This window comes from Rhamphochromis sp. 'chilingali', assembly GCF_963969265.1.
Source record: "Rhamphochromis sp. 'chilingali' genome assembly, chromosome: 4".
Taxonomy (NCBI): Eukaryota; Metazoa; Chordata; class Actinopteri; order Cichliformes; family Cichlidae; genus Rhamphochromis; species Rhamphochromis sp. 'chilingali'.
This window is the reverse complement of record NC_137948.1, coordinates 15,218,745-15,236,837: the sequence shown is the minus strand read 5'-3', so window position 1 is coordinate 15,236,837 and position 18,093 is coordinate 15,218,745. Positions and strand designations below refer to the sequence as shown.

Here is an 18,093-nt window from a genome sequence, read left to right as displayed (position 1 = left end):
CCCTAGTTGTGTGTGTCGGCTTTGCCCTGCAGGTGAACTTTACCGCCCGCTCACTAACAGCCGCAGCAGGTACATGTGATGTTTCACCACTCCCGTGTTTAGTGATCGTGGTCTGACTGAAGACACACCCGGTTTATTTGGAACTCACACTCAGAGGTGTTAGCGTTACATTTTATTTCGCACAACTCACGAAGTTGGCTAGCTAACACTAACGTCGTTGAGCTAGCCCTGTCAGGCGGCGTTAACGTGTTAAAGGTAACGCTGGGTTAAAGGAAATGTTTTCAGACTATCGCAGTAAATATAAAATAATGGACTTTCTTCAGCTAACAGCGGTGGCTGTCACCTCCAGCGATCCCTGAAACACTGCAACATCAGGTAAGAGGAGCTAGCATGCTACGTTACCAGGCTAGCTAGTCGCTAGATGTGTTTGAGTGACTTTTTCTGAATATCTGAAACTAATCTGCCTGTTGGAGCTCACATCTTTGGTCGCTTTAAGGCAGTTATATGACTTAAGAACAGCTGGCTTGTGAATGTTGGCCGATGTCCTAACTTCACCTTACCACACTGGTGACAGCTAGCTAGCCAGCTAAATTAGCCGCTACACCGGCAACCTCAATGTTTTGAAATGTGACTCATGGCTGCCATCTGATTTCTCCAGTTTGAATCCACTGTGGCCTAACCTAACCGGTTTCAAAACGGCGGCGGCAGCACAGGAGAAACTGGACCCGTCCGGCTCAGCATCCAGCTCAAAGATGGAGTTGGCAGCGGTGAGTGCTGCCATGTTTGTCATTGACAGCATGCAGACAAATGGTCAATTACCTGATGCGACACGTTTCCCTCGTATAACAGTTGGGATTTTTAGCGCAGGGAAACATGAGTGATGTCTGTCGCTTACTTATAGAAATGCCATTTCAATTGTAGCTCTCAGTATTTCTAGGGAAATGCACACCTTGTATGACAGTATAGACCCACAGGCGACTTCATTAGGTACAGGCTTGTACACTGTAATCCTAAAGTGATGAATTGTTTTAGCAACAATACTCAGATAGGCAGTAACATTTAAACAATGCTCTATTATGTTGGTACTATGAGGCCCAAAGTCATCACACACACAAAATATAACACACATTACACCAAAAAGAGCATGCTATCATGTGGTTTACACCAATTTTTAACCCTACTGTCCAAATCTGACAGCAGAAATTGAGACTCATCCAACCAGACTCATCCGCTTGCTCATAGGGTCTCGACTTGATTGTTGGGGTTTTGTCTATTTTCTCAGTATTATTGTAGGGTCTTTACCTTACAATGTAAAGCACCTTAAAACTCTTAGAATAAGATTGAATTGAATTTCTTCAATCGTGTATTGTCCAGTATTGGTGCAAATCGACGCCCATGTGAATTATAGCCTCTTTTTCCTATTTCCTTATCTATGGACTGGCTACATTGTGATCTTCTGCTGCTCTAGCCCATCTGCGTCAAGGTTTGACCTGTTGTTTGGTCAGAGATGCTCTTCTGCATACTTGCGTTGTAACGAGTAGTTATCTGAGTTACTGTTGCTTTAGTTAAAGCTTAAAGCAGTGTATTCATCCTTCTCTGACCTCTGACACCAGGAAGGCATTTTTGCTGTCACACACTGAATTTGTTTTCCTTTGTTTTGGACCGTTCTCTATAAACCCTGGAGATGACTGTGTAGGAAAAATCCCAGAAGATCAGCATTTTCTGAAATCCTCAGACCAGCCTGTTTGGCACCAACAGCAGTGTCATGTTGAAAGTCACTTAAATTAAATTTCTTCTCTATCCTGATGCTCTGTTTGAACTTCAGCAGGTCGTCTTGGCCATGTTTACATTAATTAGATTAGATATTTGCATTAACAAGTAGTTGAACAGCTATTCTTAATAAAGTGACTGAGTGTATAGCTTCATATTTTCTCCTGTTAAAACTAAAACTAGCATTCTTATGATTGACCTGAATGTAATGTCCACGTGAACTGCTCCATGACTCATGCTATTTGAAAAAGATGCATTTTAGCACTGAGCTATACAGAGAGGCGAGCACCAAATACAGACGCGCGAGTGTGTGTGTTTGAAAGATAAAGATAGAAGCCCGTAGAAAAACGTGGGCTAGATTAAGCTTCTGCTTTGGCTGCTGAAATGGGGGAGGGAGGACGGGAAGCAGGAGAAAAGCCACTGTAGGTTGGCGAGAGCGAGTGAGCGAGGGGAAGGTTTGTAAGAGATGGAGGTTTATTTTATAATATGTTATTTGTAAGAGCAGCATCACAGATAGAGGGAGGTGAAAGTGGGAAAAATGCAGGAAAAACAGGATTCTCAGAGCCGAGCCCCGGGCATCCCGGGGAAGGTAGGACAGCATCTTTGTGCTTAACGTATGATTTAAAGTGTCTCGTGTGTGTGTGTGTGTGTGTGTGTGTGTCTGTGTCTGTAAAGGCAACGTATAGAAGGCTGATTATGATTATTTGTGGTTTGTTATTGTTGTTGGAATATTTATTTATTTTTGCCAATTGATATAATTTCTGTTTAACAGTTTACCTTCAGGTGTAGCTAAATTTAGCCCCTGTCTGCGTGTCACATTCTGCCTGCCTTTTTGTCTACAAGGCATGTACCCACTGATAATGTTCAGTCTCACTTTAATTCTATGCAACAGACAGTGTGTGTGTGTCTGTGAGTGAGTGAGTGAGTGAACTGTCTCTACACATCTCCATCATCTCCACTGTGTAGGAACCTGGCCTCTGCTCTGTGCTACAGGGTGTTTTATTGCAGTGGAAATGTCACACAAACATATTTAGATTTTAATCCCAAGTCCAATTCATGTATATTTATGATATGATATTTTCTTTGCTTTGTCAAGCTGTTTTTATGCATAGTTGTTTGAGAATGAATATATACAGATTTCTCTGCCATTCAGCAAGAGGTGACCAGTGGCGAAGAAGATGCTGAACGGCATATTTTTCTCGTTATCCTCTTTACTCTGTGACTAATCCTTTACATTTCTTTCTGCTTTATCTCCCTTCTTGTCTGTTTTCTGTCTCTGTCCTCTTTTCTGGTCCGCCATTTCTTTCTTATGTCACTTCCTCGCTTGTCCTCTCGTTGGTTTTCTCCCATCCTTCCTTTTCCTCGTCTCTCTGTCGGTCTCCATCATCCTTCTTTATGTCTGTCGTTGTCCTCAGGCTCACCCAGCTCTCAAAGCCTTTATGTGTGGCTCCCTCAGTGGCACCTGCTCTACACTCCTCTTCCAGCCTTTGGATCTGGTGAAGACACGACTGCAGACCCTGCAGAACAATGCCAAGCCCGGGTGTGTGTGCACACACACATTCACACAGATACACAGTGAGAACATTTCACCTGCATGTACATCAGACACGTGTACATCACCATGCCTCTGATTTTATACTTTTTTCTCTCCCCCTCTCTTTTTCTGACTTTAACCCACTCACATACACATAAAAAGCATAAGAGGACAAAATCTTCTGGCAGTGCCAACCTCAATCTCTTGGTATGACCTATATGGGGCAATTAGTCACACCAGCAGGATGTAATTATGCTGTCAGGCTGCTGGGTTGCAATTACAGCCACTGAGAACAGCAAATGTAAACATTTAAAAGTGGAGTTTTATTTATTTCACATGTGGAGGCCTTTCTTTAGCACAGAGCTCCAGAAGGATCATTTCTGTGGTAATTGATTTCACAGTAGTGATTCACCACAGCTGTAACCATTTATTGTCAGCATGTCTTTGAGTGTTTACAGTACTGTGCAAAAGTCTTGGGCCACCCCTCATTTATTTATGTTTTGCTTTGAAAATTGAAAACTAGTGGAGCAGTGTATGGAAATAGTTTGACTTTCAAGTCATTAGAACTGTACAATATTTGGTGTAGCTGCTTTAATCCGTCAAGACAGTCTGAACTCTGCTGGGCAAATTTTCTTGTCATTTCTTTCAGTAGTCTTCAGGGATAGTTCTCCAGGCTTCAAGGACGTTCAAGGCTCTCCTTTGGATGTTGGCTGCCCTTTGTTCTGTTCTCTGTTAAGGTTGAGGTCACTGCTGAGGTCTGGGCTCTGGGGAGGCCAATCCATTTTCCTAAGAACACATCACGCTGAACATGTTGAATTTTCAGCTAATAGCTCTTTGGCAATCACCTTCTTGGTGCAAAAATAGTGTTTCATGCCTGTCAAACTGTGGTCTCTAGATTTAAGTAAAGAAAATGGGAACAAATGATGTGTTTTTATGACAGGCTGCTCTTAAAAAAGTCCCTAAAGATCCATCCATCCACTTAGCTTATCCTTATCTGGTATGGGCCGGAGCCTATACCAGTTAGAGGCAAGAGGCGGGGTACACCCAGGAAAAGTCGCCAATCTGCTAACACAGAGAGACAGACAACCATTTGCACTCACGTTCATGCTTGGGGGCAATTTAGAATCACCAATGAATCTAGCCCCACTAACTACAGTTCTTAGGACTGTGGGAGGAAGAGGACCCATGCAAACTCCACACAGAAAGATGGAGTCGAACTCATGACCAACAGTGCTAACCGCCGTGCCTAAAGATACAATTTAGAATTAAATTTTTGTTAAGTTGTTTGTTTGTAGACACAACACTGGTTCATCCTTTGAGTTACGTGTCTTATTTTATGCTCTAATGACTCAGGTCAGTGTTAAGTGGCTTAACAAACCAAAAAATAAATAAGTTCCTGAAAGTGGTCGGGTACAAGGACTGGACTGAAAATTGGTGGAAAAGCAGCCAATTTCCAAATAAAAAAACTTTGGAAGACCTTCAGAAAGCCTGGCTCCTTGGAAGCAAACTATAAATTAGAGGAGGCTTAAGTTTTTTTGCACAGTAGAGTGTAATGTTTTTTTTTGTTTTGTTTTATTTGTTTGCACAATTTAATTTGTTTGTATTGATTTCAAAATTTTGTCTTGCAGCGCACCCAAGGTGGGAATGTTTAGCGTTTTCATCAATGTTATTAGGACAGAGAAGTTCTTCAGTCTGTGGAAAGGTGTTTCACCGGTGAGCAACTGAATGCACCGTTTTCATTATTTACAACAAATCCTGTTTGTTGCATGTTTGTACGCAGATGGCTGCCCTTCCCCTGAGCCTGGTTCTACCAGAGGTTTCTTCCTTTTAAAAGGGAGTTTTTCCTTCCCACTGTCACCAAGTGGTTGCTCATAAGGAGTCGTCTGATTCTTGGGGTTTTCTTTTGATTATTGTACGGTCTTTACCTTAGAATAAATAGAACTTTTGGGCGACTGTTGTTGTATTTTGACGCTATATAAATAAACTGAATTGAAATTTTATTCTCCCACCAACACTCAAACTCATAGCGCATGCTCCCCTCTAAGAAACCCATGTAAATTATGCCTTTGTTTTTAACCAAGACAACAAAAACTGTTCTCCCTCTGCAGTCATTTGTGCGCTGCATCCCTGGGGTGGGTATCTACTTCAGCACCTTCTACTCCCTGAAGCAGCACTTCTTCCTGGACCGAGCTCCCAACGCTGGCGAGGCAGTTCTGCTCGGAGCGGGTGCCAGAGCTGTGGCCGGAGTCTGCATGTTACCATTCACAGTCATCAAGACGCGCTTCGAGGTATCTACCAGCTAACAGACTCTGACGCCAGATGGTCAGAGATGAAATATCTACTAATCTTCTCACATCTGTTTTTAAAATAAAGTTGTGGAACTGCTTTTAGTCAGAGGTTTTTGCTCTATTTTATTATGACCCTCTTTTCTGTGGAGACACGTAGTGTGGATACAAAGGCAGTCATTTACATCTATTGTCACTCAATCAACCGCATGATTAAAGACATTTCATTTCAATTTTTCTGTGTTTTTCAGAGTGGCTTTTACAGTTATGTGAGTGTGCCCGGTGCTCTGAGGAGTATGTATGAGACGGAGGGAATCAGGGCTCTGTTTTCTGGGCTGACTGCCACGCTGCTCCGCGATGCTCCTTTCTCCGGCATCTACGTCATGTTTTACAGCCAGGCCAAGAGAGCGCTGCCTCAAGGTGAGAGTCACACTCAGTCAGCAGATCAAAATGGAGGTTAAGAAAAATGTGAAGAGTTATGTTTTGCCAGGAACATAATGCAGAAATTTGCATTAGTGTTTTAACGCTTGTGCAGAAAATCAATCGGGTGGATTTAGTGCTTGTACAGTTCGTTCTGTGAGCAAAATCAGTAAAGCTGCGCACAGACTGATAATGAATGACTGAAGAAGTAAATTGGGTGGCTAAAAATTCTGCAAGCAGCTGTATGCTGCACAATCACAATCACATTTATTCACGTCCACCACAGAAGGTAGCCCAGCTTATATGAACCATTAGAGAAAGTCCTTTATTTTCTTTGACAAGTCCCTCCATCGTGTAGCAGTTTCTGCATTCACATAACACACGAAAGATCCTGGATTCAGTCTTGGGAGCAGACACAAATCCCTTTGTGGTTGTGTCAGAAAGACCAGCCAGGGTAAAAATCTACCCAGTCAAGATATGCGGAGATGCCCGCTGTGACGGCCCCTTGTGAATAAGAGAACTTTTATTTAATTATGAGCAAAAATCCTGAACTTGATGCATTCCCATTTTCACAATTTCTTTCCATTTCACACCTTTTTTGTGCTAAAAGCACTTGATGTAAAACATATGAAGCAACATGTTGTGGAAAACCCTCACTGTGAGCACTGATGTCTTGGTAGCGCTTCATAATACGACTCTGATGTAGTTTCCCAACTTTTACCGTGTAAACAAATTAAATGGTTTATGGCAAATGCTTAAAATGTAGGTAGAGAGAAAAAAACTGAGTAACAATAATTATACTGTGAGTATATTGTAAGAAAGAAGGTTGTTTTCCTTTTGTAAATTCTAATTATCTAGTAATATTAGAGGTTCATGTTTTATTATTGTGTAACCTTACTTCTGTCTCTTGTTGTAGGTGCACAGTATCATTGAGGGGATGTGAGGGCTTTTAATTGCAATGTGCAAAAGGGGTTCTTACATGGTAATTGCAAGTTACTATTAGGAGTGAAGGCTTTAATATAGAATATCCTGTTTCCCCTTCTTACTCTGTAATTAAACAGTATTATTAAGATGATGGCAGGCCTGTGTTACAGAGCATCCCATTTCTCCTAATAGTAACTTGTAATTACTGTCTAAAAATGGGTTCTTGCCTTGTAATTGCAAGCTACTGTTAGGGGTGTGGCCAAGTGAATTGGTGATGTACATTAGGGCTGCCGCTATCAAACATTTAATTAATTGAGTATCGATTAATAGAGTAATGGGATAAGGCAGCCGTTCTCAAAATACCCTTTCACACTTTAAATACTGATAAATACTTTTGTCTTATTAATGAGCCATAATAAATATTCAAAAGAGAAAAGCACAGGTCTTTAACAATCCACTGCTTCATGGTGTAACATTTTTAGAAACTGCAATATTTTTAGTATTTTACCCAAAAACAACATCTGTCAAAAACCCTCTCACTGTATTTACATGCCAATAAAAATGTGGGTGAAATGCTCGCTACAGAGTTTTAAACATTAAAACATCACAGCAAGAAATTTGTGTCGAATATGCTTTATAATCGAGTTACTCAATGAATCATCGCAGCTCTTTGTGAAACTGTGATGTTTAATGTTTTCCACGTATTTTTCTCTTTCTGTGGTTTGACTGATTGTTTTTATTTAAATCATCTGACATCCTCGGGTTCTCTTCTCTCAGAGGTGACCTCGGCGCCCTACGCCCCGCTGGTGAACTTCAGCTGTGGGGTGATTGCGGGTGTCATGGCATCAGTAGTAACGCAGCCTGCAGATGTAGTGAAGACTCACATTCAAGTCAGACCCTCCCACTGTAACACAGCAGGTGCAGTTCGCTGCATCTACATGGTGTGTACTCACGTTCTTGTTGTGTTTTTCAGTAAGAAGCAACACTTTCACTATTATATAACATCTAACTGAGGATTGCTGCTCTGGCCTTTCCTTCAGGAGCACGGCATGGCTGGGTTTTTTCGTGGAGCTGTGCCCAGGTCTCTTCGACGCACTCTCATGGCTGCCATGGCTTGGACTGTGTATGAACAGCTGATGGCTCGAATGGGCCTCAAATCCTGAAGAGCAAAAGTTTTTAGCTGCAAGAGAAGGGAAAGAGCTATAAGAGGATACTTCTGTATTATTATTATTATTATTATTATTATTATCATCTAAGAAGTAAATGGAGCTGAGGAGCTTACAGGGTCAGTGAGCCAGCAGTAACAAGATAATAAGCAAAGGAAGCAGGTGGATAAATGCCTGAAACACATGAGTAAGAGTGCTCTGTTTGTGTGTTTGCTGTGTGTGTGTGAAACTGTTTGGGACTGTGATGTTACACCTGAAGCACTCTTATGTCCGTCTCGGACTGTAGTGACACTCCCTGCTGTGAAGTGAACTCGTCCCTCCTAATATTTATGTTCCTGAGGTATGGCTACTAGCGATCAGAAAACGGGGCCAGTGGCTCTTCTGGCTAACAGAGTTGCCTTTGACGATGTTTTAAAATACCGTAGAAACGAACGAGACACTCAATAAGCTGGTGTCACTTACATCCGATGAAGAAGCAAAGCACTGCAGGTTCTGCCATATTTGTTCTGACAAGATTGAGCAATGTTTCGTACTTGCTGACTGATCTCTTTTTTTTTTTTAAGAAGCAGAGAAGTTTATTTGTTTCAGGCTCAGACAATCAGTACTCACACAGCTGCATTATGGGAAAATGGAGGCCAATGCTAATAACTGTGTTAAAGCCTTTGTTGCTGTATTGCTTAAAACTTTGCTAGCTACGTTTATATAAAACTATGGTGCGTTTTCGACTCGGCGTAATGATAGCCACATCTGTAGCTAAATCAATGAATAGCAGTGATTTCATCTCACGAGAAAAACCCAACAAAAAAGTCAGGATTTTATGGATTTTTTTTTTTTATTTTAAATGAATTTTATAAATAAATTGTTTGATTATTTGTAGGATTTTTCATTTTGAGACAACCTGTGGAGCTTCTCAGTAGCACTGTGGTTTTGATTCTCGGTAGTTTTGCTTGTTTTCTGCACACAGGAGTAGCATTATATATATATATATATATATATATATATATATATATATATATATATATATATAAATTTAAAAAAAGGCAACTTTGACTTTATTTTATGATGAGGGATTTGATTTTTGTAGGAAACACTGAATGTAAACACAGATTTCTGCGTTTAAAAGAAAACTCCACCTTTAAAGGCGCTGCAGGTTGCCCTTCACCCTGCATTTAAATGAGCACTTTCACAAATTTATTTTCTTAGTACACATATATATATTTAGGTTACCAGGCGAAGTTGAAGTCATTTAAGTATTTCAGGTTTTGCTGAAGTCAGGTACCTCCTCTGATCAAACAGTATTTCCAGAATATTAAGCTTCCAAGTGAAGCATTGCTTAATCATTGCGCTGACATGTTTATAAAGAGTCCATACCGGTGATGGAGCTGTGGATCTTGTCTTTGTACAGCCTCATTCTGGAATTGTAAATATGTGACTTAATACAGAGTTGCTGATTTAACAAAAAAAAGGGTCACACTAATGAATTCCTGTAGAGTGTTTGCATAGATGTTATTTATTATTAATATAAACGAAGAGGTGGTATAATAGAGAATAATGTCTTTGTGTCTGTACATAAAATGCAAACTGAAAGACCACTCGATGCCATCTTAGAACAGCGATGGTTGCCACCAAGAAGTAATTGTGTGTTTTACGTGATAGGAGTTTATAATAATGGCTTCCTGTGAGTCAGCAGATAAGCCCAGTTTAATGAAAGTGAGGCGCTGAGCGTCTCTTCAGACCTACAGGCTGTTTAAAGGAAAAAGGTAGTGAAGTAGGAGTTCATTTAAAAGCCTCCATGTTTGCTGTCTTAACTTGAGCTGTGCCATAATTCCCACCACCTCACCTCCATTGTTGTGACTGTCCTGCATTCAGTGTTATGGTAGACACTCTGTCTGTGCGTGTGTTTGCTCAGACAGATGCTGTGCCTGTCTGATTTTTAAGTTGAATAAAAATCTCCTGTTTCTGTTTTTGTTGTTTCCAAAAATGATTTTGACTTTGTGTTATAAATGAAGGGGAGTTTGATGTTTGATCATTTTATTTGCAGTTTTGTATCCAGAACATCTCTCCTAAACCATACCGACTACAATGTGATCCACGTTACTGACAGAACATGCATGTTGCTATTAAACACAGTCACATTCAATAGATATTATCTAGGGCTAGCCTGTGAGAACAATGATGAGGCATCTGCATGTTATCATATACAGTTTCCCACAGAATGTATGGAGGGCATCATTAAATAATTAAATGTGTTATCAATTAAAATTTTAAATGTATTTAATATTTTAAATGAAATGAATTTGTTTATATATTTAATATTCAGTGTTAATTAATGAGACATTTAATTAACTAATGACATTAATTTAATTATTTATTGATGTTTTATTTAATTCATTTTGGCACCCAAAGCCATAACATTATATTTATAACTAATGTATTGTGCAATCTGTTCTCATGCTAAGACCATCAAAGACAAATTTATTATCTACTACACTCCAAACTTTTATTTTGAATGTTCAGTCAGTCTTCAGTCTGCTAGCCTCCTGCTGAATCCCTTGCTGAAAACGGTCCTCAGCATCAATCAGTTGTCTCAGGTCTCTCCTCCGATATCAGGCGCACTTCAATCCACTGCAGCTGGACTGCATCAGAAGCCTTTTTGTGCTCTGAAGATCCCCTGTGAACTGGATGGCCACTCTAATCAGCACTCGCAGCTGGAAGCTCTGGGCTGCTCGCTTTTTCTTTTCCCCTCCCCTCACTCCTCCTAACTAGTCATGGCAGATGACCTCTCCTGCCTGAGCCTGTTCGGCTGGAGGTTTCTTCCTGCTAAGAGGGAGTTTTTTCTGTCTAACGCCACAAAGTACTTGCTCATAGGGGGTCGCTTGATTGTTGGGGCTTTCCACTATAGGTTGTTAAAATTGTTGCCATGTAAATAAGCCTGGATTAAACTGAAATGCTGCAGAGTAGAATGATGAACGCTGTCACCAGCTGCAGGCCAAGACTGTGGAACTGGAGTACCTCCACAGACTGAGGAACACACTGGATCAGCAGCTGGTTATTGATGAATATGGTTAAGAAAGAACAGATCTTCTCTGGCTCTTTGTGGGAAACATTTATACAGCAGCACAGCATGTAGGAAGCCTTTCTCTTGAACCAGCCTAACATTAAAAGATGACGTTAAGTAATGCCACTTCACTAAAGATTAAAAACCAAAACGGTTGGCAAACCTATGAGAATCCATTTTTAAGTCTTTTACACATGCAAAAGTTTCTAAATGAATTTTTACATCAAAGTTAAATTCTAATAAACATTCTCACACTTTTTCTACATTTGTCTTTAGAAAAATAAAGCTGACAGACATTCGTGTTGTATGTTTGTCATTCTGCGCTACATAGGATGAAAGAAAAACCGGATGACTCTAAATCTCAGCACAAAAACTAGAGAAACAAAAACTGAGAAAGAAACCTTTGCTTTAACAGCTCAAATGCAATTGGGATTTACACGCAAATGAAACTGAGTTTCTCTTTGCAGTCCAGATTCTCCCACACTCCGTTTTTGTTTATAGCTCCACAGTAATTTCGACCTGGACACTGGTGCTCCCGATCCCCTACTGACCAGGCCTCGTATATCAGAGGGCTGCCGTCCACCCACAGCCAGCGATCAGCCAGGAAGCACAGCCCGATCCACACCCGATCGGTGACGGTGCCCTGCTGGATCTCTTTCAGGGTCAAAAGGTTCTCGGTCTCAGAGGTCAGACTTGTGAGCGTAGCGTGTGTCTCTTTACAGTACTCCAATGCTTCCTCCCAAGCCATCTTCTCCTCCATCACTGTTGTGCTGAAGCAGAAAAAGGGCAGTTCTCTCAATGGTGAGGAAGCAAACCATCCCGTCCCCATGGTACAGCCGTCCCAGCACACACGAACAAAAAGATCATAATATGTAGATGGTTGGGACTCATCCCAAACTATGCTGGTTTCATATCCTCCTCCTGACCATTTCCAGTATGTGCCTGTTTTGTAGAGACCGATCCAGAACTCACCAGAAACTTTTCCCAGGGTTGCTTTTCTCAGTTGCTTCTTTTCCCAACTTGTACTTAGAGGGGAAAGATCAGCGTAATTGGTTTGGCAGTACTGTTGAGCAGCATTCCAGTTCAACCTGTTTTGCACGTACACATGTTTACCAAATTTCTGCCCTGTCAGGTATGGCGAGGCATTTACAATAAAGAGCATTTTCCAAAGTAGGGTCTTCATGCTGGTTCAGCCGACTGGTGTGATGAGCCTTAGCCTGTGCTTCCTCCTCAGTTATTGCTTGAAATAAATCGAGGAACACCTCCTGCTGACTCCCTCATTCTTCTGTCACTGCATCTCATGCAAATGACATCATGTAAATACAATTTGATTACCACACCCTGGATTTTTACTCCGCCCATCATCTTTAATGCACTCCAACCCCCACACCTCCATGTTTCACGTGAGTTTTGAGAGCATCAGCAAAGACCACATGAAATATTAAAAACTACTGTTGCCTTCACAGTTCATACATGTTAAGTACACATTATCTCTCTGTGATACTGAAGCTGATTATGCTGATGTAATGTGGTCTGTAATGGAGAGTAAACCACCCAGGTAAGTTCACTTAATGTGGGTATAGATAAAGGTAAATAAATGGCTATATTAAAACTAACCAAGAGTTATAACACAAGCTGCTGATAGATTTATCTCACACTAAAAGGACATGTTGGTGACATAACATTAAAGCACGTGGTTAATGTAGTCAGGCTTCAAAGCCAAAAGTAAAATTGAAATAAGCACTGGGTTCATTTTGCTTGCAAAATTGCAGGGATGAACTTGTGTCATGGAAGTCGGCACAAACTTTCCCGAATAATTTTGTTTAGTAAATTTATTTCCATTTCACATTGAGAAACAAAATGTTCTGTTTGAGCTCACATGTCATTTTCTCTTTCTACACGCTTCCCTCATGTTTTCTGTGGCAAAACTGAAGCCTCAGTGTGCATCACAACCTGCCAACAGCCTCTAAAAGAACAGTGGCAAGGAAAATATACTGAAGGGGTGTGAAAGGGTCTACTGAATGTGTGTTATGCAGCCATGTTAGAAAAATAAGCAGTCAGACCATTTTCTAATGTGCAATGAACACAAAGCAGGCTCAGAAATGACCAGATGTGATACTATAAAGCTTTAATTATATGTTGTTGGTGGCCCCAAATAAACCCAGATGGATTGATCTGTGCATTAAAACGTGTCTGTGGACGCAGGTTGTACAATTTTGTAAAACAGCCTGTTGTCAAATGTCAGGCTGGTGCAACCATAAACATAAACTAGGATGAAATAGGAGACTAAAAATAACGACAATTATATTTGATCAGAGGACCCCATTCATGTCTTTATAGCTGGCTGAAAAGGGCTGTAGCGCTCTCTTAATTATACATAAAATAGAGGAATTTAGCTACAAAATTTATTTATATAACTCTGGTTCTCAGGTTTGATTTAATCAGTGTCAACTGATTGTTGGTTTGGTAAAAATTTGATTACAACTTGCCTGATGAGGTGTTAAAAGGACATTTTTATTGAGACTTGATGTGGATGGTGTGGTACAGTCTGTGGTGTGATTGGTGTAGCAGGCTGCTGTGTTTACAACATGTACTGGTCATTGTTGCCTGCTGTGAACAACAAAGACCTGACTAACGGCGCAGAGTCCACCCATCAGGGATGACTCGCCACCACGAACTGTGTGCTCTCTCAGAAGAGTCTTTATGTGTGCGTCACAAAAATGCACGTGCAGAGTCTCTCTCTCGCTCTCTGGGAGAGGCAGGCCATCAGAAAAGTGAAGGAGTGAGACAAAGGATCAAAAAGAGGTGGAGCTAAAAGTTAAAAAATAAGAGCCAATCAGAACTAGAACCAGCCAGGAGCCAATACACTAAGAGCCTGCTTTACATAGTTGTAGCTTGTCATCTGTGTGTGTGTGTGTGTGTGTGTGTGTGTGTGTGTGTGTGTGTGTGTGTGTGTGTGTGTGTGTGTGTGTGTGTGTGTGTGTGTGTGTGTGATGCTTCAATGTAGAAACATAGAAAGTTTGAGCTCGCTGCATATTTAAAACTATAAGCTAAATATTTTTATGTGTGCTGTGATTGCTGCGTTTTCACTGATCCAACCACAGCAGCAGTATTAGAGCTCAGTGTTTATAAATAAAGTTTTTATGTCATGTTGTTGTCCGAAGGGTGACGGCCTCTCCCTTAGAGAGAAGGTGAGGAGCTCGTAGCTCAGGAGCTCAGGGTATTGCCGCTCTCTTCCACACTGAAAGGAGCCAATTGAGGTGGTTCGGGCAAATGACTAGGATGCATCCTGGGTGAGGTGTTGCAGGCATGTCCCACCGGGAGGAGGCCCCAGGGGAGACCCAGTCACATGTACTGTGTTATAAAATATCAGGTAGCCATTATTTGGTTGTTAATAAGCCAGATGTTTATTGTACACTGAATTCAAGATCAGGATCACTGGTTGAAATATAAATGAACAATTTGTTGAAGTAGAAAACATTAAAGAGTCTGCAAAGTCATACAATATGCTGGACAGGAGAATGAAGTGCATAAAATGAGGCAAATATATATATATTAGGGGTGCAACGATACACAAAATTCACGGTTCGGTTCGGTTCGATACTTTGGTGTCACGGTTCGATATTTTTTCGATACAAAAAAAATGTTCATGCCTTTTTAATTTGTCATTTATTAAAATTATAAATATATATTTAAACTCAAAAGTACAGTTTTTAAATTTAACCCTAACCCTTGTGCGCGTTTTTTATTTTGACAGCGAATGCGCACCTGCGGACCACTTATGTGCAGCCCTGGTTATTTAGCTCGTCATATTGCAGCCACAGAAATTCTTTTGTCCGTGAAACCATGAAGCTGCACTTTCTTTTTGCCTTATAGTCTGATTTGTCATAACTTCTCCGTTTTGTGGTAAGCTTTTCTTTGGCTGTCACTTCTTCACCCTGACCTGTCTTATTTGGCTCAGCAGAACTGAAATGCTTTTACACGCTCACTCACATAAGCTCAGCGATTCTCTGCGCGATCAACCTCTCACATGTTTAAGCTTGCTGCGTCATGTTTGCATAGTAAGCTAACGATTAATAAGACGATGTCAGAGGAATTGGTGCACAAATTTTCATCACTCACAGATCAGTGCTGTCGCTCTCTATACACAGTTCGCGCGATTGCAAAGTGAAAGCAAAAAAACAAGCGCAAATTCAAACGCGATTTCAATATGTCACATATTGACAGTGGCTCACCGATGCCAATGACATAATTACCCAGCTACATTTCTGAAAGAATGCAAAAGCATTGACATATATTTTTCTTCCTACAATAGCCCGACGGGCAGGGAAGAGAAAGATTTTGGTAGCCCGACTGAAAAAAATCTCTAGCTCCGGGACGTCAGGCTAGCGATATTGCAAGCCCTGTATCTGATTGAGGAATCACTCATCTTTGGAAAAGAGAGTTTATTACAGAGAAATGGCTCTTTCCAAAATAAAAGCTATACTATCCGCTTCTTCTGGGCTATATTCTCAGCAGCATAAGGAGAATCATGTGCTAACAGCTGTCTAAATGACTCGGCTAAAGTTAGTAGCATGCTTGTTGTTTTTGTCTTTGCACTAGGATGATGTCAAATGTGCAGTCATATTCGTTGTGTTCCCACTAGTGCTTTCAGGTTAATCTCGTTGAAATGACCTTAACACCACAACACGGCAAATCTCCATTAACGAGCTACCGCCGATCGCCCCGTGCATGGGGCTAGACGGCCAACACGTTAACGAGCTAACTGCGCTAACACACTAGTTCACACCCATGTAATTGAGCATTGCATGGCACATCCAACATACTGTTTTACTTTAGTCCATGACTCGCTTACCTTCAGGGTCATACGTCACATGAAAACCAAAATAATTCCAAACGCCAGATCTGGAGAGCTTAACTTCTGTCTTGCTAGCTTGCCCTGCGCTCTTCCTTCTGACTATGCTGTCTGTGTTGAGCACTCAGTGGATCTGCACTCGTCAGTGCAGCCTAGGCGGAGTAGTCGAACGCAGATTCACTGAGCGCTCAACACAGACAGCATCGTCAGAAGGAAAGTTGATAAAATAAATTACAAATGTTGTATTGTTCGATACATATGCGTACCGAACCGAAAGCACTGTATCGAACGGTTCAATATCGATACGAATATCGTTGCACCCCTAATATATATATATAGACTATTTAATATTTTTGAAAATGCACAGAACCAAATATTTGCTTTGATTATATCTTTGAATAAGAGGTGCCCATTTAAGATTTATGAAAGGTTTCAAATGCAAAATTGGTGACAAGAGACTGCTTCAACTACAGATATCACACACAAAGATTCATGTAAATACAAGCAGCTAAATCATTATTGAAAAAGTCATATTGCTGAAAATATGTTTGAGATATTTTTTTCACCACTGTTTCTACAAATTTTGTTCCCTCAGCATAAAAATTGTACACATTTTTATGTATTTCTTTATTTTTAAGACATCTGCACATTTTTCAATGAGTCTGATAGTTGGATGTCAGATTCTAGATTAGCTGATCTACTGCTAATAAAAAAAAAAAACTATAATTCATTTCTATAATAGTCTACATCAGCAGGCTGATGAGGATACTCTTACTCTGTCTGCAGTGCCTCATGGCCCCCTCCCAGGTCATTTTCTTCTTCACCACATTAAGCTGATACGAGGAATCTGACCCTTACTGATGCACATTTTCTCTGCCTCTAACAAGGTCGTGTCTTCTGAGGTATCAATCTGGATCGCAGCCAACCTGCAGGCACTGGTAAGAATGAGCGCTCCAATGACGATCTTCTCCGTCCTGCTTCTTCTCACGGGAGGAATGAGACTGTCTTTTTTGAGCTCTGTCACTTGGATCGAGTTGATAAAGGAGGAGACACAGTTAATGACATGAATAATTAACATATCTATGTACAATCCGTCTACAACATGATGTGGATCATGGATCATTAACACAATGATAAAACAATTTTGCATGTCCATCTTGATATTTGTTTCTGCAAAACAAATATCAAGAGGGACATGCAAAATAGTTTTATGGTGAATTTCAGTGTCTGAACTGCTGTTTTTACTGTGGAGGACAAACAAATCCTACCTGCCTGCCTACCTAGGTAGCCTTCAGAGACTGATTTAAACAAAATAACTTATTTGCCTTTCAAGCCATGCATTTATAATTGTGTTTTTGTTGCTTTGGAGTTTGCTTTTCATTGAGTTTGCCAGTCAATGTTCTATGATGTATATAACTTTTTCTTTTCTCAGTATTTCCCAGCTTCACATGGACAAATGCGGCTGTGTCTTACAGTTAACATCCTTATTGTATCCCCACACAAACAGTCACAGATGGCTGCCCCTCCCTGAGTTTTGTTCTGCTGCAGGTTTCTTACTGTTAAAAGGTAATTTCTTTATTTTTTTAATGTTCTTTATGTTTCCTTATTGTGCGTAAGTTTGACTATGGGATTCCTGGGTTGTTAGCTTCCTTTCTAAAATGTTGTTATGTCCTTACCTTGAAAGATAAACTGCTTTCAGAGGATTATTTCTTTGATTTGTCATTATATAAACATTGCTGAGCTGAAGAGAGAATAATGCTGATTGTTGTACGGTGAACTGGACTTCATATACTTAACCTAAAGATTCATTGGTCCAAAGTGATATCCATTTAACTTAATTTCATGACATATACTATAATGTTTTATACTTTTGTATAAAGGGTATGTACGTCTTTGAAAGAAAGAAAAATCAAGCAGTGAGAATGACTCATCTTTATTGTGATGTTTGCACTCAGCTTCAATGATGACTGTGTAAAGTGAAAACGTATCTTAAAGAACGATAAACCTACAAATACCAAGAAAATGTTCCACCCCAGATGGGACTCGAACCCACAATCCCTGGCTTAGGAGGCCAGTGCCTT

At 40.5% G+C, this 18,093-nt stretch overlaps 1 protein-coding gene across 1 annotated transcript; it reads left to right on the top strand.

Annotated features, from left to right (window-relative positions):
* The first annotated feature begins 1 nt into the window (after nt 1).
* On the top strand, nt 2-9,114 carry LOC308395239 (mitochondrial glycine transporter B-like). The gene is made up of 8 exons (XM_080880007.1): nt 2-375; nt 659-767; nt 3,186-3,310; nt 4,933-5,017; nt 5,413-5,592; nt 5,841-6,009; nt 7,711-7,874; nt 7,974-9,114. Exons 2-8 carry the CDS (start codon nt 753-755, stop codon nt 8,094-8,096), a joined length of 861 nt encoding a protein of 286 aa, XP_080736133.1. The 5' UTR covers nt 2-375; nt 659-752; the 3' UTR covers nt 8,097-9,114.
* Nucleotides 9,115-18,093: the final 8,979 nt, after the last annotated feature.

Coding starts and splice junctions, on each gene's coding strand:
- LOC308395239 (XM_080880007.1), top strand. Junction 6,010..7,710: donor CAAGAGAGCGCTGCCTCAAG/GTGAGAGTCACA, acceptor CTCTTCTCTCAG/AGGTGACCTCGGCGCCCTAC. Junction 7,875..7,973: donor CAGTTCGCTGCATCTACATG/GTGTGTACTCAC, acceptor CCTTTCCTTCAG/GAGCACGGCATGGCTGGGTT.